This window comes from Bacillus rossius, chromosome 1, assembly GCF_032445375.1.
Source record: "Bacillus rossius redtenbacheri isolate Brsri chromosome 1, Brsri_v3, whole genome shotgun sequence".
Taxonomy (NCBI): Eukaryota; Metazoa; Arthropoda; class Insecta; order Phasmatodea; family Bacillidae; genus Bacillus; species Bacillus rossius.
The window spans coordinates 27,252,043-27,277,915 of NC_086330.1; the positions used below are offsets into that span (position 1 = coordinate 27,252,043).

General features: G+C 35.2%; 1 protein-coding gene across 1 annotated transcript in view; it reads right to left on the bottom strand.

Moving 5' to 3' along the window:
• The window catches only part of LOC134527574 (uncharacterized), a 196,811-nt gene extending 171,554 nt beyond the window's left edge, over positions 1-25,257 (bottom strand). The window contains exon 1 of the mRNA XM_063360370.1: positions 25,128-25,257. Within this exon, the coding sequence (XP_063216440.1) occupies positions 25,128-25,176 (49 nt within the window). The 5' untranslated portion in view covers positions 25,177-25,257. The remainder of the gene's footprint in view (positions 1-25,127) is intronic.
• Between the last annotated feature and the right edge of the window lie 616 nt (positions 25,258-25,873).

Genomic DNA, 25,873 nt, shown 5'->3' on the forward strand with positions numbered 1-25,873 from the left:
GCTGTGGAATGTTATAGAAGAAATAAAAATGTGTTTAGCTTAAATATTTTTATTGTAAAGCTAATGGAAGGACTACATTCCTTGTTTTCCCATTTTTTGCATAAACATATACTTAGATCAGATGGTTTACCGACTCTGGAGCACCCGACATATAACTGTCCATGAGAGAAGCATTCATTTTCTAAATTCAAACCGCACACTTGCAAAGATTGTCCTTGTGCTTTATTGATGGTCATAGCGAACGCAAGGCGTATTGGAAATTGAAGTCGTTTGAACTCGAACGCCATATCTGTCGGAATAAGTGGCATTCGTGGAAGTAATACGTCTTCACCTTTATGAAGTCCAATCAAAATTGTTGCTTCAATAAGATTATCCATTAATTTTTTAACTACTAATCGTGTACTATTACATAATTTAGGCTGACAGATATTTCGAAGCAATATAATTGGCACACCAATTTTCAAATTCAAAATATGTGGTGGTAATCCTGGAACATCGAGTGAATTGAGAAATTCCGTTGGAAAGTTCACTGCTTCATTTTGGTGCACTACTGAATCAATAGATTTGTATGTCATTGTTTCACCTTCGATTCTGTTTATAATACTATTGTTCATATCGTGTACGTCAACATTTTTAGCCGCTAGAATGGCTCTTTCGCTCAACCATGCATGATTTTTGAATTTTGTTTCGATGTTTTGGAATACCTTGTCTACTAATTCCTCTTTTGAATCTACGATGTTGCATAAATCAGATGATAAGCTGATTTTTCCTGTTTCTGGATTTGTAGTTCTATGAATTATTATTCCTATAGAATTATGTTACGTGAAAATGAAGAAAACCATATTCTGAAATGCCGTCTGCTCTTCCACCAGTACATCGTCGACATGTACGCGAAAATAGAGTCGGAACGACTACTATTCATTAGGCTCAATCAAACAAAGCTGAGATCAGAAGAATATGTACATTTGAGAGATGCTGTTATAAATGATGGTGATATAAGTAACATAGGCAAGATGACAATATTGCCTGCAACATATACTGGTAGTCCACGACATATGCACGAATATGCGCAGGACGCTCTTACATATGTGCGAAAATATGGTCGTCCTGATCTTTTCATTACATTTACATGTAATCCAGCATGGGATGAAATAAAAGAGTTACTTTTCCCTGGACAATATAAATTAACCATAACAATTATTTTATAACTCATTCATTAGATATTCATAATTTTTAACGCTAATAAATAAACTCTAATTTTTTGGCATTTCTTAAGTAAAAATATACAATTTTTATCCCATTTTTACGTTAATATTTTTAATATTGTAATTAAAATTAATATTTTTATGTACAAAATGAGGAGTGGACGTAGTTATAAAATAATATTCATGGATTTTATTTTTTAAATCTTAAATTTTTTCTTAATACAATGAAATATTAGTTCTGTAATTATTGTTCCGTTCATAATTGTTTACACAGAATGTATTGAAAAAAAATTAAGTCAATTTATATAAAACCTTCTATGAAAGTTATACTGACTGTTTCATTGATAAAATTACTAAGAAATATATAAAAAAATATAAGTTTTAAAAGCGAATAAAAAGTTATAATTAACCAAAATAAACTCAAAATAAACAAATGTATACTTTTAAAACATGTAATTAAATTAATTAAAATGTGAAGTTTTTATTGTAAACAAATAAATATGAAAAACACATTTCCAGTGTCACATGCTGTGCGATGCCCAGAAACATAAAACTTCTGCAATATTTTATGAGAAAAAGCAGCTAATAATAGGGTAGCTCAACTCACAACGATAGAATGTGGTTAAGTGTCGAAAAAACGTGTCTTAGTTAATATATATACTTTAAGAGGATTTTTCGGCCTTGACAATTTCCGCACAACACAGAAAACACGATTTTTCATACTTTGGCACCATAAGGTTTAATGATAGTAGCCTACATAATTCATATTTCCAGTGAAAAAATAAAGTTAAATTATTTCCAAGATAAAAAAACTATATGAATACAAAATTCTGAAAATAGTGTTTCATTAAATCACAATTTTTTTATAAAACATAAGTTTACTCACTTTACAGATGAAATCCAACCAATTCCATTCTTTAATTAAACATTTATAAATGATACCATACACATAAACTGGTCACAGTGACACATTTTGTGCTTAATCAATATTTGGCTTATTAGAAAACAAAACAAAAGTGTTAAAAGATTATTGTTGGAAAAATCAACAAACACATTTTGCTATGACAACAGGGTTGATATGACAACCGGTTTGATATATCAACAATTATCATAACAACGTACGTGATTATAACAAATTATAATAGCAATATATAAGATATAAGCTATAAGATAATAATTATTTAATTTTCAAATGTATTGTACGAAATGTATTTTTTTAATTTAAACGTATTTTTATCAATAGAGTAGAAAGAATATACTTTCAAATTAAATAAAGTTTTTTATTCTTTCTTGAAATATATATATATACATATTTGTGTAAACTATAGTCGTCAAGGCACAATGGTCGAGTAGCCTGATGTGCTTGAACTTCGGCAATATGGTACAGCATCTTCGAGCGTGGTCACAGCTAAGTTGGGTGACCATGATATTTAGTTATAGAAACTTTTTTTCCGACTTTTCCGGTGGATTTTCCCAAACTTTTATTTCATATAAACACTCTTCTGTTAAGATGCAATGTTCTGTAAAAATTTTAATCCAAACCATCGTATACTTTCCGAGTTTTGCGGCCAAATACATACGGAAGCTAAATTTTTATATATATAGATAAGTAATTTTTTTAAATTTAAACCTTAGTTACCTAAGATTTCAGTTAGGTAAAACAATTAGTTTTAAACAAGTTTTAGCTTGAAGTTTGTAAGTTCCAATTATTGTTAATAACCCATGTTTTCTTCATAAAACTTTTAAACAATTAAATTACTTCTTAACTTGTGAAAATTCAATGGAAGAGAGATTTCGTGAAACACTTGTAACTGGATATTTTCACAAACATGTAAAATTAGATAATTCTTAGTTTAAAAAACTTGTACGTTTTATGAAAAGTACAACAATTTAGAATAACTGCAATTCCTTCTTGACAAAAAGTTGGCAATAATTCACTTGTGTTGGTATTACCTGGGCAGCTTCACATATATGCTCACCGTAACGACTGAGCGAGATGGTGTAGAGGTTATACTCTTAACTCGCATACTTCTCGACCCTCAACATGCTTACGCACCCTCATCATACATATACACCCTCATCATACATTCACACCCTCATCATACATTCACACTATCATCATACATTCACACCCTCATCATTCTACACGCCCTCATTATACATACCCACACTCGTTATTTCATACACACCCTCGTCAATCGTACACTATCATCATTTATACACACCCTCATCATTCACACATCATCATTATTCATACATCCTCATCATTCATACATTCCCATCATTCATACATCCTCATTATTCACGCACACCCTCATCACACACATATCATCATCATACATATACACCTCATCATTCATACACACAAATCATCATAATACATATACACCTCATCATTCATACACACCCTCATCATTCATCCCCTTTCATCACTAATTCACATCCTCATTATTAATTTACACACGCGCGCACAGTTCACGAATATCTTGATTCCGCCACTGTCTGCAATAGTGAGTCAATATTGTCATTGCGATGATACGTTGTTACCACACTTTTATTTTTGCTCCCTTGGACTTTAAATAAACTTAACAGTTTAAACAATCATCACACAAGCTTAGTTTTATAAACGTTATATAAACCAACAAGAAACCAAACCAATGTTTATTATTTTTAATTTACAAAAAAAAATTGCACACAGAAACATTGCCTTATATGTTTAATTTTGGCTGCGTTTGTGATGTTATGACTCTACGTCATTTAATTGAGGCCTGATTAGGGCAAACTCTACTTCCCCCATATCTAGTGACATCGATAAAATAATTTATTTAGCCTAATCGGAATCACACAAATATTTTGTGCGTACTAAATCTAGTGGTATTTTAAATCTCCTCTAGATCAAGTGCTAGTTGTCACCATTTTTTTATAGTCTAAACTGTTCGTTTGGTATTTAGTTTACGTTATCTAATGGCGTTCTTTGTCAATATGTTTTTAGTACTAAAGTCACCTGCAATTATTTCCCCCATTATTGTATTAAATGTTACACAAGGTTGTCAAATCGTTTCCAGTTTGCGTAGCCATTACAAACAAAAAATAATTTAACTATAGACATTTATTCTGGTATTAATAAGATTATTAACTTAATTCAGAATAAGTAACGCGGAATCCATCTCTTACGCTTCATAGTTTCAAATTTATTTTAATGCATAGTAGTAGTAATATTAACTGCAGCAATATAATCATATTTACATCCATATCTAAACTAGAAAAATAATATTATCTTTCCTACGATTTCTATTGTAGTTTTAAGTTTTTATAAAATACTGAGTTGAAAAGGAAGTACATAATTTTTGCATTTGGGAATTACTTTAATTGTAAGCATGTGTATAACGAAGGCCAGGTGTATAACATATAGCTAGGCTGTGTTTTTCAGGCTTTAAGAGTAAAACTAAAAACTTTTAAACTCTTGTTTGAGTATTGCTTCTTTGTTTGTAATACATTACACAAAAAAAACAATTAAAATTTAAGAAGAACAAAACTAAGATGCATCGAAGTAATATAGCTAGGACGAAATTTGAGTGAGCAAATGATCAAAATGTAGGGCGGGGGAAATATATGGATGAATATATAACTTTAATTAGGCGTTAGAAATTTCAGTTAAGTGATCCCTGAACTTAGACCGCATACGTTACTCTCTAAGGAAATGAAGGCTTTTTTATTGGGAGGCGTTATTACTTTAAGAAAACCTAATTTTAAAAAAATTAAAGAGTTCTTTCCAAAATATAAAAATTTGTTTAAATAGTTGAATGCAAAAAATAGTGTGTCTGTGTATATGTAGATGTAAAAAATAATATTGCAATACCTTTTTTGAACTTACAATCAACGTTTGACCATAGGCAGCTTTTTGAATTTAAACTTATTATAAAATTTTTCATAGTCAATTACTAACGTCGAAAAAATATAGTAAAGAAATTTTTTAAAACTTAAGCAAAATTTAATTTACAATCTTCTCATATTTTACAGTCAATCCAGTGGAAACTATCGTTGTGCCTACTAGTTGTTAGATAAGAAAAAAAATAAATGAAGAAAATATCGGTTCATCAACATAAAACCAAAAAAATTTAAATTACAAATGTTTAGATATTATTTAGTGTTTCTGATAACGTCTCACAGTGGGTCGTGTTACAACCACCTAAAAATTTTAATTCTTCCTAAAATCTTTTTAATGAATACAAAACGTTATGCTGTGAAAATATTTCATGAAACCATATAAAGCATATCTCTCCGTAAACACAATAAACCACTTGCTCAGAACAATGTTATATCTTCGGCAAACGTTGAATTTTAAATATTTACTCTCACTTTGGTGTCAGAGATCCCTGAGTGGCGTAGTTTTAAGTCTTCATGTTTTCTGTCACGCACTTACTTTTACTTATATACTTGCATATCATTTAAAGTAAAAAATTTGGAGGATGTGAAAAGACAAACCTACAATTCAGTTGAGAATATAACCTGGTATCTTTGCCAGACATAAAAAACGTTCGCTATACAGTAAGTTGAGAAGAGCCATTGAACTATTTTTCTTGGCCGATAAATTATTATTTACTAGAGGACAAAAATGTATCATGAGCTACAATTAAAGATTGTTTTTTGATAAACACTTATTTAATGATTTTAATCAGCACTATTCAAGTTTCTTAAATAAACTTGAATTTAAATTAAACGTTAAAATTAATTCTTGCAAGTAATATCAAAATACAATTTCAGAATTTGCATTTTTCTTACTTAAATTTTTAAATTTATTTTAATTCATTAACGAACTCAGTTTATTCCAACTATTTTACATTGTACCAATCACAGTTTAATGTGATGTTGAATAAACTGCTGTAAGTCATTGAATTGGTGTTTTATATACTTTTTTATCAGTCACGGTCTGCTAAACATCAAGAAGTTATTAAGAAAAGTCTTATACAGCAAATGAAAAATACTTCTATAATCTGTAGTTAAATCCATGTCACTTGAATTACTAACTCAGGTAATTCATCTGAGATGTGATTCCTTTGCTTTCTTAGTTTCCTCGCGTTGTGAAAAAAATATAAACTTTGCAGACTAACTCGAATAAATAAAAGAAATTAACCTTTCAACCGGAGTTGAACGTAAGCTTTTTTGATCGAGATCCAATCGCTCTAATTACTGGCGCAAGAAGCAGACGCTAGATTTAGAAAGTAAGACTGTAGTAGCGAGCATACAAAACCGTGGATGTAATGTACTTTTGCTTGAATATCGGCTGTGTAATAAATTTTCTGGGAGTAATTTGCTACGCGAGTTTCGACTTGTTCAGGACTCATCAAATGGCTTCGGAGCATGAAAACAGATTTTTTTTTATTTGAGTTCTTCTCCTCGAAAGCAGACGGAGTTAATTGAAACGAAACTTTCCTATTTATAGACTCGCGTCACGGAAAGAAAAAAAATACTGGAGATTATTTCTCTCACGCCAATGTTGAACTGCAGTTAGTCTAGACAGTGTTGTCGTGAAGTGTACTGTGGAGTTTAGAAAAAAGGTTGAATATTCTCGTAGCTACTCAAGACTCAGTCTCTTGGTGTCGTAAGGCTCTTTCTCACAATCCGAGTAGCATATTTAATATTCTTGTCATTACTATTATTCAAAAGAATTTTTTTTTTGTTTATTTTAATAGCTCTCTTGAATTTTTTGTTGCGTCATAAATTTTCTCTCTAGAAATTTACTAACATTATTTTAAAGTTGTAAAAGGTTGCTCAAGTGATCATAATTATGCTCCATTGACGTTTCGCCGCTTTTAGATAGTATTTAGTTAATATAGGTTGAAAAATTTTCAGACTTAACATAAAATTCAATAGAGGTTTCTGTAGAGATACGTTTACATGAGAATCCTTCAAATCAGCATGGCATGCACAGTCTTAAGGATAATTAGGTCTCTACATCTTGCAATTTCAAATATTTCCATACCGCTTGCAATAGAGTTTTCATGCTAAATTTATTTTGTTTAACATGGCATAGTACTTAGTTTTTGCTACTTGTTGAAGTCAACACTCGTGAACTGGTGTAATTATCATGGTAGTTGTAGTCGCCCGCGTGAAATAATACATTATTTCCTAGCAGCGCTAACAGACTAGAGCCTGTTAGTAAATATGTGGTTTCAACAAGGTATAGACAGGGAGATATGATTCATGCCTTGATATGCCCAAAATTTGGATAAATATTACAAAATTAGAATTATAGCAAAATTATGAAAAAATCCAAAATCGCGGGTTTTAATCCCCATTAAGTCGAATCGCGGGTCACTACAGAGTCATCCAATTTCACTTACCAAAATGCTGGGACAACAATAGCACGACAGACGCGACGCGACAGCAAATATCGCATTATTGTGAACATGATATTGTAACTAACGTGAGAGACCAGACCACGGTGCCAGGTTCGGAGCTGGCTGGCAGCCCTGCACGGCCACTGACGTCACGCCCCGTGTCACGTGCCGTACACTGACGTAATGCATGCCACGCGTGCCTGGCCGCATTGCAAGGGTCGTCGCTGCACCTCCCCCCCCTCCGCAATCCGCGCATCGTCCTGCTTCGACGCTGTTATCTGTCGTTGAACGGCCTTGGTAATTCCGCGGACCGCCCGCGCGGAGTGGCGAGAATCGACGACACCCTTCTGGAATGTTCGGGCGTCGGGCCGGCCCGGGACGACGGCGACTCGTCACCGCTGCTCTCGTCGGTTCGAGAAGGGCATCTCAAGTACTTCAGCAGCGACGCTGGCCTCCGCGTGAATGCCAGAGTGCCGCGAGTTCCGCGCGGAGTTCTGAGACAGTTCCGCGCGGAGTTCTGAGAGTTAAGGGAAGTGAGACATCGGCGAGAGCGGCGCGACGCGGAGAGACGGGACCGTGTGAGTGCGACCGAGTGGCGCGAGACTGTGTGTGGACAGGAGCGAGGTAAGGGGCGAACCACTGTTCAGCCTAACTCCAGTGAGGAGTGTGGACTGCGGAACTTGACAGACATTGGGTGACTTGCGAATAAACATATTTAATTGCCAGTGATTGGTGATCGGACATTTTTAAGTACAATTATTTATTAGTTATGTAAATATTAATAATTAATAAAATTGTAACAAAACCTAATTTGGCTAACCCTTGCGAACCCAGTTCTCTCCTTCTAGATTGTAACAATATATTAAACATTCTCACACATCCCATACACCTCATTCATCAATGTTTAATAGTTTGTCTACACAGGACATGATTTTTAAAAAAAAATTGTTTGATTCCAAACGAATTTTGTAAAAAAAATATGAAAAATACAGGAACAATAATTTTATCACTAATGCGCTAGTTTAATCAACATTTAAAAAAATGCTCACGCACATTTCAAAATCATCGCGACCGCTAAGCGGGTAATAAAAGTACACCGTTTTTTTTTCGTGCTGTCGTCACAGATGTGTGGTACGTGATTGGCTAGTTGTGTGTGTGTGTTTGTGTGTCGTGCTGTTGCGATTCCACACAAAGTTCTCAAGCATTGTAAGTATATGAGAATCCTTTGCCACGCAATGCCGTCGAACAGATTTGTCCTGGATTTTATTTTTCTGTTGCAGGTAGGAAACGCAACAAAAGATTTTCGTGGACAGTAAAAGAACGTTTACAAGTCTGAACGTGACTTACAGACTGTTCGCTTACATGTAAGACGCGTTCTCACACACGGTATTGATTTTTTTTTTTTCGTCACATATTTTATTTAAGGACTATATACCTTCCTTTCATCTGTTTTTTTCTTTCAACCACAAATGTTTTCAACAAGTGTTAACTTGGTGTAATGTCACGAGTGTAAACAGGTGCACAAGTCTTCGTAAATATAATCACACGCGTGACGTTTTACATCCTTTATATCACACTACAGGGGCTCAGATCTGTGGGTTTCTAAAGGGGGCGCCAGTGGAAATTCGCAGGTGGGCAGCCCATGGGGCTAACTGACACTTCATCTCTGGACACAGAGCTTTTAATTTGATTTTTTGTATTTTGAACTAAATGAAGGGCACAAGCACAAAAAATTTAAAAAAAATGTTTTCCAAAAAATATAGTTTTTACACTATTATGTTCACCATCAACACCTTCTTATAGTCACAATTTTGCACGCGCAGGCGGGCTAGTGGGCCCTCCACAGCGAGGGACTTCTTAATTCTATGGGAAGTGGGGGGGGGGGAGACGGTATCTAAGCCCGTGTTACACTAACATAAGTGACTATCTGTTGAAAATATTTGTGGCAGCAAAACAAATGCAAAGGAGGTTTTTGAATTAAAATTTTTATTAAAGACCTTTAAATAATAGTAATGAAGAAGAAAAACCTATACATGGCTTGTGACACCAAGCCTTAATATTATCGATTGTACGTGGAAGATGGCATTGGCGTTTTATCATGGCTACGTCATTTATTGAATATTTGCGTGTGTAGTTCATTGGTTGTAGGCTTCGAGCAATTTATGTGGATCAGATAAACATCATTTGTTGAGGTAGAAGGCTCAGTTTCATTAACATTAGCCTAATAAATTCAGTAACTGTTTTCGCAGAAAACAAGCTCTCAAGAGCTCTATGTGCACTTCTTCACTAATGCAAGTAAGTCAGAGTAGCAAGTGCAATACTCGGCGGTGCTTCTAGCACGATGTCGTCTCTAAGCGCAAGGCTGTGGAGTAGCGCGCATTCTTCTCGTAGTGCACAGAGCAACTACGTGATTTGAGAAGTGATCATAACATTAAATGTAGTACAAAAGAAGATAAAGGTGTAACGTAAGTCCCTTGAGTTCTTGCAATAACCTGTACCGAGCGTTTAAAGTCTCAAAATTATTCTGAAAACACGCGTCTTATCCCTTTTCACTCTTCTAAAAGTTCAATTAAAAATGAAAAAAAAGGAAACAGAAGTAATTATTCACTCTCAGCGCGTTCTTAAAAATGCTTTTGGTAAACAGACACCACTCGAATATTTGAGCAGTTTTCAAAAGCGTGAATTCTTCTGAAGCCCTGTCTACCGTATGTGTGCCCAGAGAAAAGATGGTATAGTAATTTATGTTTATGCTTGTGCATTGTTTAGCAGGAATTTACGTTTCTGCAGCAGATAGTATGACGAAGCTCTCAGATGAGAGCCAAATGTTTTTGAGGCCCGAGCGAGGTGGTGTTGTGTTTAAAGCGTTGGACTCGCATCCTGAAGGACCCGGCTTCGAATTCTTGGTCCGGCCACCAATATTTGCAGTTATCCGTGGTTCCCCCTACATCACTCCAGCCAGACGATCGGAAAATATTCACGAAAGTTCAATACACGTTAACACGAATCACTCGCTTCGTCAGCTAAAAGGCAGAAGGACACTCTTGTACGCGTTCTTCAGGCGCGCCACAACTTCCACTTCGACAGTATTCCTTGGAGTCACTTATGATCAGTCATGAACCAGGGTCAAACGTATATAATATTGGCTTCTGCAACTGAGCAGGAGCGTGGTGTTTGTGTCCGCCATCTTGGATTGTGACATCACTTTAGTCATCTTGGATGCCCTTGACCATGACCTCTGATCTTGACTGTGACACTGACCCCATCTTGGATGACCTTAACTCTGACAGACATCTTGAAATCCGCCATATGGATTCCGCCATTTTGTTTTATAAAACTTTCCGCCAACTTGTTTTATTCCGCCATATTGGATTATTAATCCACGTCCACCATTATGTTGTCGTCTTCTGGAGGTCACCATCTTGGATTACGTAATGCCTGGAATATTGTTTTCGTCACAATCTTGTTTTATTTTTCCTCTGTTGGAATTCGCCATCTTGAATGATTTAATATTCGTCATCTTTGTGTCCGCTTTTTTGATTCTAGAATGCGCCAGCTTCGCTATGTGACATGCACGTAAAATCGATGTGATATTACCTGCCAGTGCTGTTATGACCCTTAGAGACACATACGATATTTTTACGAAATATTTTGAGCTCAGAAAAAAGGTGCATGCACGAGATGAGTATTTTTTTTCGTCACAATTCACGCACATTTTTCGCGGTTTCGTGAATAACGTTAGGTTTTTTTCCTATACGAAACGACATGTCCATTAGCGGATCGCGCGACCCATGTCGGCCGCCTGTCATATCACGCGGATCGGAAGATCCGTATGGCAGAAGATGTCACGGCAAAATGAATGCGGCGCAAATAGAAACGCGGAATTGATAACATGATGCGGAAACTAGCTGTGCCAGGCGTCCTATGTACCTCCGAGTGAAGCTGTCACCCTGAAATAGTGAACCTTTTATTTGAGGGGGGGGGGGGGGGTTGTGGTAAGAGGGTGTTTGAGGTGACCTTTGCCATTGTGTTGATGGCTAGGCGTTCACCTTAGACACTTACTAACGTAAACGACACAAGATACACATAGATTGACATTAATATATATTGTTATGAGTGGGGGGAACAGGTCCCGAATGTTTAACCCAATTCATTAAATACAGTTTTATTTATAACTAATATAACTTTTATACATAATATACAGTTTTAATTGTACATAATATTTACACCTTTAAATCTCAAAAATTTAAATGTCTCTTTACAAGTTAATACCACTTTCAAGAATCCACTATTCGCCTCCCCACTGTTGCTGGGTTCCATCGTGCCTCTCTCTACTGTTCGTGTCTTACCAAACAACGCGGTCCCAGCACACTTATTCGCACTGTTCACTCGCCCCCGATGCTTCGATCTTCGCACACGAATACCCGTCGCTCGTCGACCGCTATCGCTCGCCAAAAAGGGGGGATCACTCGCCCTCTTAACTTCACTGCCCTCGCAAGTCGACATTTCCGTTTTTTGTGTACCAACCAGTGCCACCCTGGAAAGATCTCGGCAGCCCTTGAGAAGTGTCGCGTCATCAGAATCCCCCGACTTAGTACTCGAAGCTGCGAGAACAATGGCTTCCCACTTACGACCCTTTACGCAGACGGGGCTCCGGGATCTTGTCAAACTCTCTCTCAAGAGAGAGAGAGAGAGAGAAAAGGGGAGGGGGAGACAGGTACGGGCACTACCTGCTTCGCTTCCCTCCAGCAGGCTGGCGCGTGTACTGACCAGTCAGCCTCTTCGCTAGCTTCCGTAACTATATATATATACATATACAACTATATATATATATAATGTCGACTTGCGAGGGCAGTGAAGTTAAGAGGGTGAGTGATCCCCCTTTTGGCGAGCGATATATATATTTGACGGATATATATTGCGGCGGAAGTCCTTACAACACCTCAGAAAAAATTATGGATAACTAGCTAATGCCTGCATGCGTTGCAAAACCTTTTTCAATTTTTCTTTGTGTGATTTGTTTGAAATAGGTACAACTGTAATTTTTTTTGACGTGACGTCTAATAAATCGATGAACGCTGGCTGCACGCACGAAATTGTCCCACTACGGATGTCCCACTACCGATGTCCCACTACATGCGTGGCATCTCTCTGGTATGTTGCGGACGGTACAGAGAACTCGACCGGCACGTGGCGGCGTACTGGTTCGAGGATATTGTTGTGCACCGCGCTACGGGAGTATATTCGCAAGGAAATGGCGTTCTTACAAGTACGTATTATTTTAATTACTAGTGTAAATCAGTATATTTAAACAGTGTTGTATGAGTATTGTTTTAGCTGTGCAACTAAATATTTATTGCTGGTATGATACTTTTCACGCTTTAGTTTGAAATTGTTAATTATTTGTCATGAGTTATTATTTGATCAACTAAATCACACACCGTATTATAGTTATAAGCCCACGAGCGTGTAAATATTTCGAGTCCAACAGAGGATATGCTAGTTAAAGGAAATTCAAACAAATATCGTGCGTGGAATACTATTAATTGTGACCATCTGAATCAATTATTCTCAAAATGGACTCGTGGTCGTTTGGTTAGCGTGGATGACTTCCAATCCAAAGGTTATCGGTTCAAATCTCGGCAGCTGCGAATTTTCTTTGTACTTGTAAAAATAAATACGTCGCACGCAACATTTCAAAAGTAATAAATATATTTGAATTAATGAACGCAAATTAAAGTAAATTTATTAATTAAATTGTACATTTCATTTCACTCCTTTTTATCCATATAAAATAGTGATAATTCAATAAAATTGATTCAATTTTATTCATAAAAGTATGCAGAGGTAGATTATATCATACAAAAGATAGAAAAATTAAAAAAAATTATTCCTCAAAGAATATAATATTTTTAATGCCTAAAAGGTTTGTTTGCAAAAACATATTACGGCTCACTCTCAGGCCGAATATGATATTTTCTTTTCTTCTGGATCAATAAATTCATCAATGTTTTGTTATGACGTTGTCACGTTAAACTATCATCCGTAAACCGACTTTAAAGACAACCAATTATTTTTTCTTTAATTTTCTATTTCCATTTATATATATACCTATATCTCTATATATAAAACTCTATATCTCTATCTACAACTATACATTTATTTTGTATCTCTCTGTACCTCTCTATCTCTCTTCATCTATATATATATATATATATATATCGTTTCGAATGTTATCAGCAGCAGGGGACAGGGATGATGTCTTTGAACGCCGCTGCCCCGCAGTTCCGCGGCGCACGCAGAGGTCTGTGGCGCGCGCGCGTCGCCGGCGGACGGCTTGTTATCCGACCGACGGGGCCCACTCGATAATGGCGCGCCAACGTCTCTTTCGAGCCCTCCGGAGCAGACGGAAATGGCTCGGCTATCGACCTGCGTACCCTCGCGGCGGCGTCGGTGGCTCGGAAACGGCAAACGCCAAAAAAAAAGAAAATAAATAGATGCCATCCTGGAAGAACGGAAACATGCCACATCCTCCAATCAGGAGAGTAATAAAAAAAAGCGTGCGTGTAGACGTTATACAGGTAAACCTCGCTTATCCGGACTAACTAGAACCAAAGGCAATCCGCACAATGTAAAATCCGGATAATTCAGGTAATATGTGTAATAAGCAAAATATTAAAAAAAATAGTTTTTCCGTTTATTATGATTAAAAAAATATATGTTTGTAACAAACTGACATATAATACGTACCCTGCATTGTTTACAAGTCATTAACAATAAATAAAATTAACTTTTCGCATAATTTCTTAACAAAGAATTCGTCATCTTTATTCTGTTACAAACATGTATGGCGTTTGAATGAAGCACGGACGGGTTGGTTGCATAGATGTAGAATACAATTGTCATATTTATGTGAACATCAAATAAAATGTTTAATAATCTGATTAAGATTATCAGGATCAACTGGGGCAAGATGAACGAGGTTTTGCTTATTTTGAGTGATGAAACAAAGCATATAGTTTAAACTAAAAGGAAGATGTATAGCGTTACATAGTCATATTAAAGTAACCCAACAAAATGGAACATAATCATCGAAGCCATGTATATTCTAATAAAATTCTCTCGGCTAGTAAATTATAACCACACTTGAAGAAAACAAACCTGCAGAAACTTTGTTCGTTGGTTTCAGCGTTAATAAAAACAGGTACTATTAGTTGTGTAGCTTTATCAATTTTAAAAATTGTGTCAGCATAAATTTTCCCTTTTTTTGTTATATGAATTTTTTTCGATCGTTTAATAATCAACAAGGCTTTATGCTTGTTTAATATTAAGGAAAACAATTTAGATTCCTTAAGGTAATTTATTTTTCGACATAGACCCCTCGAAGTCAATGCACTTGCCCCAGCGTTTCGTGATTCCTTAGCGGAAATGAGTTTCTTCGAAGCTTGCAAAAAAAACTTTTTTTACTTCCCGTAAGACCACTTCATTTGACTGAAATTTTCGTCCTGGCAGGATAGTTTTGAGTTTCGTAAATGGACGGTAGCCAGAAAAAGAGCAATGTCTGGTGAAAGGGCAGTCTGTGGAAGCAGTTAAAATCTTCAACTCGACCAAATATTGCTGAGCTACGCGGCTTGAAATGGCGTATTGTCATGGGAGAAAACACTTTTTTTTAATATTTCCAGGCGTTTCCCTAATATTTCCCCTTCTGTCGGTCCAAAATTATGCATAGTATTCTCCGGTAATGGTTGTTACTTTTTTCGAGGTAGTCAATTAGGAGAATTACTTTTGCGTCCAAAAAAAAAATTCAAAGCAGTCATGAGGAATGCCGACAGAAGAGAAAACGTTTTCGCAATTTTTAAGAAAAAATTTATCACAAAACAAATATGTTTTATCACGAGAGTAAAATAACTCCTAAATTACTATCAAATACTCATTGCATAGTAATTGTAGGTATTAAAAAAATAATTAATGATGTTCTTAATTTTTAGGTTACATTGCTACAAAGACTCCGTTTTCTTCGTTATTCAAACTATATATCTATAAGAGAATATTAATATATTTTATACTCACTTTTTACTGCACAGTAATCGTATACTTAAGATTTAAAAGCGCAATAAGTTTTACTAATAGGTTAGTGTTATCTTTATCACGTCACGTGACCATGTCGATGACGACTTACATGAATTTACTCCCTATCATAACCTAAACATGTTTCGTAAATGCATCGGCCGGGTATTACACATTCTCTTCTGATATCTTTGCTTAAGACCGCAATCAATTTAAACCAAATTATTGTTAAAATAATTATTATTAAGAACCAATAATAACTATTAAATTAATAATGACAATTATTACGTATTAATTGAATATACTAAACACAGCGACACAGCAGCGAAGAGCAGCTGACTGTATCTTTCTCGCTCGGGTACACTCGGCGGTCACGAGTTCACCCGATCAAGCCTTTCACCTCAGAGCGTGACGAATCAGCCTAACTTACTGCCTACGAAAAAAATGTGTGTGTGGTGCGCCAAAAGAAGTTTTCACGTTAAAAAAAAAAAGTGAGCGAGTCTCTCGTTACTCGCCAGAGATGTGTAACATCCAACCTCGGTAACGAGCAAATTCGTGTGTTGTAATGTTGAAAATACACTTATAATGCTAAACTTGGACACGAAATTCAACGTAGAAATCTTTGAAGTAATACCGAGCGTGATAAAAACACAGAACCACGTACATGGTTTCCACATCCGCCGCTAGAATTAACTGCAGAAGCAGCTACGTCGTCTATCGAATCAGTCCATTTTCAGATCGAAATGTTAAAATATACAACTAAACGGCTCCGATAAAAAGCGAAAAAAGTGTGTTCAAAAAATGTACAGCCCTTTCTTTGGACCTGATTTCCAAGAAGGAATGTTATTAAAAATACCGCGCATATTGTTAAAAACTCGTTAAACGGTTTTAGTACTGTAAATTTTCCCTTTGTCTTTTAGAACTTTGGTTCGCAGCATACGCCACAGATGGCAGCACCATGGATACTCATTCCATGTGACTTCCGTTCCATTCACATTATTACGCCATATACCGAGAGCTAAGATGTTACACATAAAAAACTAAGAGCCATCACCTTTCCAGCGGATGGAACGCAGTTCGCCAACAAATAACTGAGGGTTTGGTTGGGATTTTGAGGCTCTAGAATGTTGGCTCTTAATTGAACCTTTGTTTGATTTCCGGGAGTTTTCCCGACTGGAAAATTTCCTAGCCCTAATTCCAGAATGAGTTTCTCACTGTCCTCTCTCCCTCCCGTTATGTAGGCAATGGCAAAGCGACAAACCCTCCTCCAATCTGTTTCCAGCGTTGCAACGTTGCCCGGGTCAACATATTTCGGTATGGGAAATATGAGACCGTTTCCATAGAGGATTAATAATGCTAGGCTGCCTGGCTCTTGATATGCATGTCCTCAAACACAGTAAACATTTTTTCCCGTACTTTTAAAAAAAATTCATTTCGAAGCCAAATGCCAAGAAATAATTTGTAAAACTACAATAACAAAAGGCATTCATGGGGACGGCTTGATTGATTTTTCTACGACTCGGGTATTTTTTAAATCAAGCAAAAGGTTACCGCTTGGTACCTTCAATTTTAAACAATAATATTTTAATTAATATTCTGTGTTACCACAGGATACGTTTTAAGTCTCAGTCGTGTATACCGTAGAGCATGGCTTCCTATTTCGTACGCATATGATATTTGCCCGTGTTTTCGTGAGTTCCGGCTAAAACTTTTCAAATAAAAGACCGGTGCGCATACGAGTATAACCCTTGCATGGATGTAGTTCTTTTTTTTTTTCCCCGGTAATTAATGTTCGTCTTTTGGTGGTTCTGGGTTGTTTTCTCATTTTAAACTATGAATATAATTTGACGAGGGTTTATTATTAATTAGATCTACCTTACACTTTATCCTTTCAATCACACTAAAAAAATTTCAAAAAAATTCCGCTAATATAAAAAAAAATGCGCATAACTCAGTACACGTGATAGAAGTAAAAAATTTTGTCAATTCAAATCTCGATTCGTAAGTATATCGAGAGAGAAAACAAAATTATTACGTATTCATAATAACGGCTCCGGATATCAATAATTATTGATCAATAGGGCACTTCCAGTGATGAAATCTTCATTTAAATTAATATCGGTTCTTTTGATTAAGTTTATCCTAGTTGTGTTTCGAGAAAATTCATTTGCAGAATATATAACTGCTTTAACATTAATTTATTTTAAGATTATACCAAAATTACATTTAGACGGTTCACTCTTGGGGATTTACGTCCATAATATTACTACAAAAAATAATAAAAACGTTTGCAGTATTGTATTTAAATATATCTGAACGTTCTTTTTTTTCGTTTCACTACTTGGTTTTGTAGATGTAATACTTTTGAAATTAAATATTCTGTAGAATATTTAGCAGAATGTTTGTCAAAGCACGTTACTGCATGCATTGCAATACTTTTTTTTATAGGAACTATATAATTCATCATGATAATAATGTGTAAAAACTTGTCTTCTTTGCGTGTATTTTTTTAATTCTTCAAAAATCTACATCTGGATGCACTGAGTAATATTATATTCTGTTTTTTATGTATCTTGGAAATACAAACTCAAGTGTACATGACGTCTAATTATAAGTCCAGTGGGACACTTAAGTAAACTAGTCGCTAAGGAAAAACGCATAGACTATCTTCCAATTAAAGTAAAGAACGGAAACAATACACATGATGCACATGAGTGGTAACATTTTTTTTTCCTTGTAGATTTTATTTTTTCATGGTGCTTTGAAAGATTAATCTTGATGAAAATCTTGCAATTATTTTTTTTATAAAATCCGTTAAGAATTAAAAAAAAATGTTAAAACCACCTCATGCAGAATAATTATTAAAAAACATTAAGTACAATACTACTTATAATTCACTAAAAATTTAATTGCAGGCTACATATAACACATATAAAATTAGCCTATTTATTATTCATCAAGTGAAACCAAACTATCGCTTACACATTAAAAAACTTTGGTTCGGTCAACGACTCTGGCATAGCCAAAGATAATAAACAATTTTGAAATCTCGCAACTCAACTTATAGGGTTACGTTTAAAATATCCGGGCAAGAATAAATAATGAAAAAGCGTTTAGGAATCACAAACCATTCATTGGTGTTAACATACAAAAACATCTTTAACGTTTTTCCTAAGCTCTGAAGTGAGTCTTAAGATGGATTCGCTGTCAAATTGCACCTTTTTATTTTGCACTGAAATTACCTCTTTTACACCACTATAAAAAATGTTGTGGTAATTAACCCTAAAAACAGGAGCAATAATTAGCGAGCAATAATTTATTTATACATGTATAGTATTGCGTTACAAAATGGTGGTGTGGTTTGTTTATACAGTGTATTGATAAAACGTTTTGTGAAATATTTTGCGTTGGTTAAAGAAATGTATATTTTTAAGAACATACGGAAAACATTAAAGCCCATTATGCGTTTGGACACTAGGCTCTTTTGTTGGGGGTATTGTGAAGTTTTAAATTAACGTATATTGTTCAATTATTCATGCTTACACTAGGAAAAAAATTAATTTTCATGAATGCATACTTTGTAAATCGATTAAGTGGAAAAAATATTTATATACATATATATATAGTTTCAAAAACAAAATAGCCTTTTTAAAAAGGCACACAAATTTAGGGTACTGTAAAAAGACTTTTAGTGACATGAAACCAACAAGGTAGAAACAACAGGTAATTATCATTTTAAATCTTTAAACAAGGTTTTAAATCAGTAAACTTTAATTAATTCTCGTAGTATTATTAAAAAGATCAGGCCTGTGCACGCAGCATTCTTGTATACACTAAAGAAATTAATATCAATTATTATTTTCGATTGTACGAAAACCATCTAATTTAAGTAATGTAAGACGTGCAATTTGGTATACAACAAATTTACTTCCTAACAAGAAGTTATTCTCGGATAATTGCACAAAATTGTTTTCATTCCAATTTACGCTAACTCTGCAAAATAAACTTCTTTCAGATGATTGCACAAGTGATATGGTTTCATTGCTAATAAATAAAAATAATACATAGCTGTAGATAAAGAAAGCTCTGTTTATGAGATGTAAAGCCTAAGATATAAATAATACAATACATTTGCAATATTAATCACACACTTTTTACAGTGTGACGAACCTGCGGCACAAAATAGTTTTTCCTAATTTGCTGTCATAACGTGCTTTCACCCTTGTGATTATGTTCTGCGTTTCTTTAAGATTATTTTTTCCAAAAAGAAATGGTAAAAATTAACGACTAGGGTGCTTGAGCCTTCTAGCAAAAAAAAATGATTTTAACAGAATTGGTGGATTGTAAATATTTTTTTATAGATTACTAGCTGCCCGACCCGGCTTCGCACGGCTATACTAATGGAAAAAATTAAGCCACATCTCCCATTTACAGTAATGGTAAATTAAAAAAAATTCAGTGAACATTTATTACAATGCTGTATAATGTACCGGAGAGAAAATGAATAGCACCGATGGTTTCCCGACTCGTGCACGCAACGTACAACTGATGTACCCGTACTTCGCTACGGCAGTCTACAGGCAGATCACTCTTGCGCCGCTCATTATACATGCCCCTCCTTGTGTGTACGCCACTGCCGTGCGATGCCCGTTGCCATGGAGACGCAGAAGGCATGAACAATGCAAAATCCTGTTCTCATGCAGACAAAGTACCCAATGTTGCCTGTTTTTAACCACCCATGGGATCTAATTTTCGGAAAATGTCATCCTGCGTAACATAAGGAACATTACTGTGAAGTTTCAAGTCTGTAAAATATATATACTTGAAAAAAAGGGCAAGTTTTGATATTTACAGTACCCGCAAAATTTCAACGGTAATGAGTACTGCACTAACAATGAAAAAGTTGTTGCCATAGAGACGAATGAAGCATCAACAAAGCAACAGCCGTTGCCATGGTGATTTCCTACCAAAAACTGGAAATTATGATATATTACGCCCCCGAAACTCCCCTTGGGATCGGATTTCCGCAGAATCCGTTCTTAGTGAGCGTCTAAATCACAAAATGAGTAACTATGCTAAATTTCAAGTCAATCGGGTGTATAGTTTTTCTCGTGATGAGTGAGTCAGTGAGTGGTATTTCGCTTTTATATATATATATATATATATATATATATATATATATATATATATATATACAGAGAGAGAGAGAGAGAGAGAGAGAGACAAGTCCTTGTCAGAATTGTAATGGGAGAGGAAAATTATTGATGGTCCGAAAAATGAAAATTAATTAAAAATAATAAAAATAATTCTAGTAAAATAAATAAAAAACAAATTAAACACAGGGAGAGGAAAAAACCTATGGTTTAGGTTTGCGATTTAAAGTGATAAAAAGTATTTAAATACTAATTGAACTCTTATGAGGGTACTGATTGCTTCGTTGTTAATATCACACGGGTGTTTTTTACTTGTATGGGAGAATAAAGAATGATAAGGCATCTAGTGTGTGGCAACAATGTTAATAGGCAATAGGAAATAAACTTCTAGCGCCTGCGGCATTGTCAACACACACTTCGTACGTGTACTGCATGTTGTATCTAACCCCCTCCAATGCATTTGATTCTAAATTTGACTTTTAGTAAGGATCCCTAATGTTATTGGTAATATAATATAGCCTATAGCCTTCCTCGATAAATGTACTATCCAACACTGAAAGAATTTTTCAAATCGGACCAGTGGTTCCTGAGATTAGCGCGTTCAAACAAACAAACAAACAAACAAGCTCTTTAGCTTTATAATATTAGTATAGATTTTACGGGTTTTCTATTTTAATGGTTATTTAATGTTACGTGTTATTTAAATATTCCGTTAGAAGGTGTGATAACTACTGATAAATATATATACGATTATTCCGCTTGAAAATGTTTAGAGTAAAGTTAATGAATAAAACTGTGTAACTTAATCTTACTCTTAAGTTGGGAAAGAATATTTTTATCAGATTTATAGTGTTATTTTCAAGCGAATTACGGGCGTAATAGAATGAAGGTACTATCATACACTTTTGTTGCGTTTTCAATTACTGATAAAATACTTTTTTTTAATCCAGTATACAATTTCAACCACTACACTTAAAATAAAAATATTAAAATATTATTTTAAAATTATGTATGCTTTTTTGTCAGTTTACTTAAGTTACTTAAGTCATTTAAAACGCATGTCAATACAATGTGCACTGTAAACAATATTATATGAGAAATACATTTCTGTACAAAAAAACCATGAACAAGAATGTTTGTGAATGCTTGAAAATTCAATAGCTATTTAGTATGCAATCAAAATTTCAAGACGAAAATATATACTTACTACTTGTCACTTATAATATTTAACCCCATATATGGATTATTATTTTCTAATGTTTAAAAATTTCAGAAAATTATCAAGGTAAAAATAAATTTAAGGATATAAAATAATTGGAAATAAAAATTTTGAGATTACGGACATTTACGGGGGCATCCTAAATGGCGCGGAATAGCGACGTAGTGTTTGAAAATCACGTTTTTACAGGAAACTACTGAAAGTACCCTCAATAAATTAAAGAACGAAAAGAAAAAAAAAATTAGACCTCGAGGGATGTCTTCTACCGATAAAATTTGAGATAAGATAAAATTAGTTCGACAAAAATGGTAAATTTTCGCTCTTCTGTATCTCAAAATCTTGTGACTGAATATCGTCTAAAACTACCCGAGGCACGCGCATAGAAATTTGTTAACTCTTTCAAACTATGGTAATGTAGTGCCACCCTTAAAGTATCGTGGGTAGCCGCATCAAGACTAAAACAATGCACGCCCGCACAAAGCCTTGTGCTTAGAGACGAAGAGTATACTTGATACCTGTGCTGGAATCGCCTTTAACGGATCCTAGATCTTTTCCAAATAAAAAAAATTGTAAGTCCAGGTAAGGATACGAAATAAGTGTAACACGGCACTGTATTTTGTAAGCTAGACATATTGAACAAATGCTGTTTGTACATTGACCCTGAAATTAGGGCATCTTTAAAAATTTTCATGTGATTATTCCCTTTGTTTTATCGTTGGCTCATTGCTGGCCTTAAGTCCACCATTGCCTTTCCAACACACACTGCCATAATTAAACATTTTTCACATTTTTTTCCTTGTTATCCGACGATAGGTTTGTTACCTTTTTCTCTCCCTACCGGTAATCTTTTAGTCTTCAAGGTATTTCTGTGAGACTTATATTTTTGATTGGAAAATATGTTTCCATAATAATCAGGGCCATGGTAAGCTGCATTTTCATGCACAATTTTAAGTATTGTGTAACCGATTTTTGATTTCTAAAACCATTGGAAGGAAACTCCTATTTTAGACATTTTCGGTGTTCAGAAAAAAATGCACATTTAAAATGAGATGCTTACGAAAATGTGAGAAGGCTCTTTAGCGTCAGTTTTTATGAGAAAAATATCAAAATTATTGAGCGAATTTTTCAAATAAAATATTTTTAACTGAAGTTCTGCCCACCGGCTTGTGGTTTGGGCAGGTGGCGGTAGGTTAACTTAATTAAGATAGAAGTTTATTAAAAAAAAAAGCAATGTGCCAAATTGATTTGCTGCGATAAATGAGTTTCTCTGTTTTGAAGTAAATTATTAGTTCGAAGCGGCGATTCTGTGTAATTCAAAGGTGCCTAACAACAGAATTTGTGCCAGTTGGTAAATCGGTTTGATTATTAAAAAATTGGTTGTCTGTAAAGTCGGTTTACGGACGATAGTTTAACGTGAAAACGTCATAACAAAACTTTGATGAAATGATTGCATACTTTTATGAATAAAATTGAATCATTTTTATTTTAATAACAAAAGAATAAGTACTTGAAATTATACTAGTAATCAGATTTTTAAAATGCAAGAATAATTAACCTTTATTGCCGAAATTGTTGTTGTAATAAGCACTGAAAACCACATTAACTTTTCGTTTAAATATAATTATGAACAAGTTTTCATATAAATAACCTGAAATTAAATATCTAACATAACCTATTATTACCTCGGACGCATAGGCCAATCGAGTGGAAGATAGATAGATGCGGCGCAAGCGTACAATGAGCGTAACGGGATACAGCGTAACGGAACACTTTTTCGTGCGTGCAGCCGACGTTCATCGTTTTATTAGACGTTGTCACGTGAAAAGACTTAAGTAAAGCTATAATCTTACGCTAATATCACCATCTAAGTTGGTCTTAGTTCAATATCCGCATGTTTTTACTATCAGTCAGGTTTTTTTAAATTTTGCATACGCCACACCAATAAACACACTTGAAATTTTGTACTTTTAACTGTGCGGTGTTAGGTAGCTACCGAATAGTAAATAAAAGTCCTGTTTTCAATAAAGAAAAATTACGGCGTATATAAAATAGGAAATAGAGAATTTTATTTAAAACATAAAAAAATATAAAAAATTTGTAAGTTGTGAAACTAATAATTAAATTGTTTTACATCACTAAAAAAAAGTTCTGCACAACCTGGATTTCTGCGTAAGCCTATTACCAAACTTTACTGCGAAACCAAAATGAAAGTTAATAAATTATGACACGGAAACACACTTTCAGGTTCAAACCTAAACAAAAAAACATAGCCAGAAATCTGGATATCGTACATATTATATCAGCTTGCAAGATAATTGGTTTGCGCAAAAAGTTTTTTTTTTTTTTTTTGGTAGTGTATTCAAACAATTGTTTTAAAACAATATACAGTGGATTCTCGATATTTCGAACTTCGGTAATAAAAAATCCGCTTAATCCGAAACATAAAGTCAAAACGAACTGAGTTTAAAATGAAACCACAGTGATACATAATAATACATAAAAAGAATATTTCTGAAAATTACAAAAAAAAAATATATGTTAGACAATGTACTGAAACTTTGGTGTGTTTTTTGATGAGAAAAATAACTCTCCGTTGAAGCCAAATTATGCCAGCATCTCAAAAAAATGTACTTTTATAAAATAAACTGTATAATCGAACACAATAATACATATTTATGTAATCACACCTCATAGTGTAATTTAAGTTACTTTTAAGAATGATTTCACTTAACCCGAAAAATTCGTCAATCCGAAAAGGGTCTGGTCGCAGTCATTTCGGATTATCGAGACTCCACTGTACTCATTAACATTACGTTACTAGTTAATGTCAGCGTTTAAGCTTAAACTATAAACATTTGTGTTATTTATTTGGCTCGACATTTGTTCCTAAGAAAGAAAACGCCAATGGAACAGTTAAATATCCCAGTGTGGCTTTTTTCCATTGTGATTTATAAATAATTCGGTTATGACCCTGTTAGAAACTTGTACCAATTAACTTCTTAATGAAGGTAAAAAAAATACTAAAATGTTCAACGCGTTCGTGACAAGAGGGAGTTTCCATTAAGGTGCAAGTCCTCCAATACGTGTTTATCTGTTGAAGGAGTGCGCACGTGGGATAGAACCACCGCGCCAAGCCGGCTCGTACCTGTGCAGAGCAGGGCGGCCAGGCGGAGCAGCGTACGCGCGGGCGCCATGGTCTGACGGACGCTCTCTCGCCAGGCAATAGGGGCGGCGATATCCCCTCCTTCCGACCAGGCGCGTGTGGTTCCCGCGCGCAGACTGCCGCGCGAGGGGTAAAAGCGCGCCAAGCTTTTTGCGTGCCGCGGAGCGGGAGAGGGAGGGCGAAGTAGGGGCGTGGGAGGGGAAGGAGGTTCTCACCTCGGCGACTGTGGCGCCGCGCCGCGGCCGCGCGCCGGTAACTACGCGGGGTGAGTGAGGCCTTATCCCGCCGCACTTGATCCTTCATCGCTTCTCGATGCCGAACATGAGACGGCGCGTAAATAGCACACACACACGGCACGGAAGACGATGCTACATTCGCACACAACACAGCGGTTCGGAACATTCCAACATTTTATATACAGTAAACATCTTAGCTCTCGGTACACGTCATGGAACGTAAATGTGTAACCACGATGCTGCCATCTGCGGCGGATGACGCGAACCAAAGTTCGCAGAGCCAATGGGGAAACTTTATATTATTAAATGTTTTTTGAATTTCAACCAGATGGGCAGTATATAAATAAAATTTCTTGTCGAAAACCAGTTCCAAAGTTGGGATTTTTTCAAGATTTTTTTTTTTTTGCTTTTATCGGAGCCGTTTTATTATGCAGTTTAACCTTTCGCTTTGCAAATCGAACTATTCGGTAGTCGTCGTAGCTGTTCCGGCAT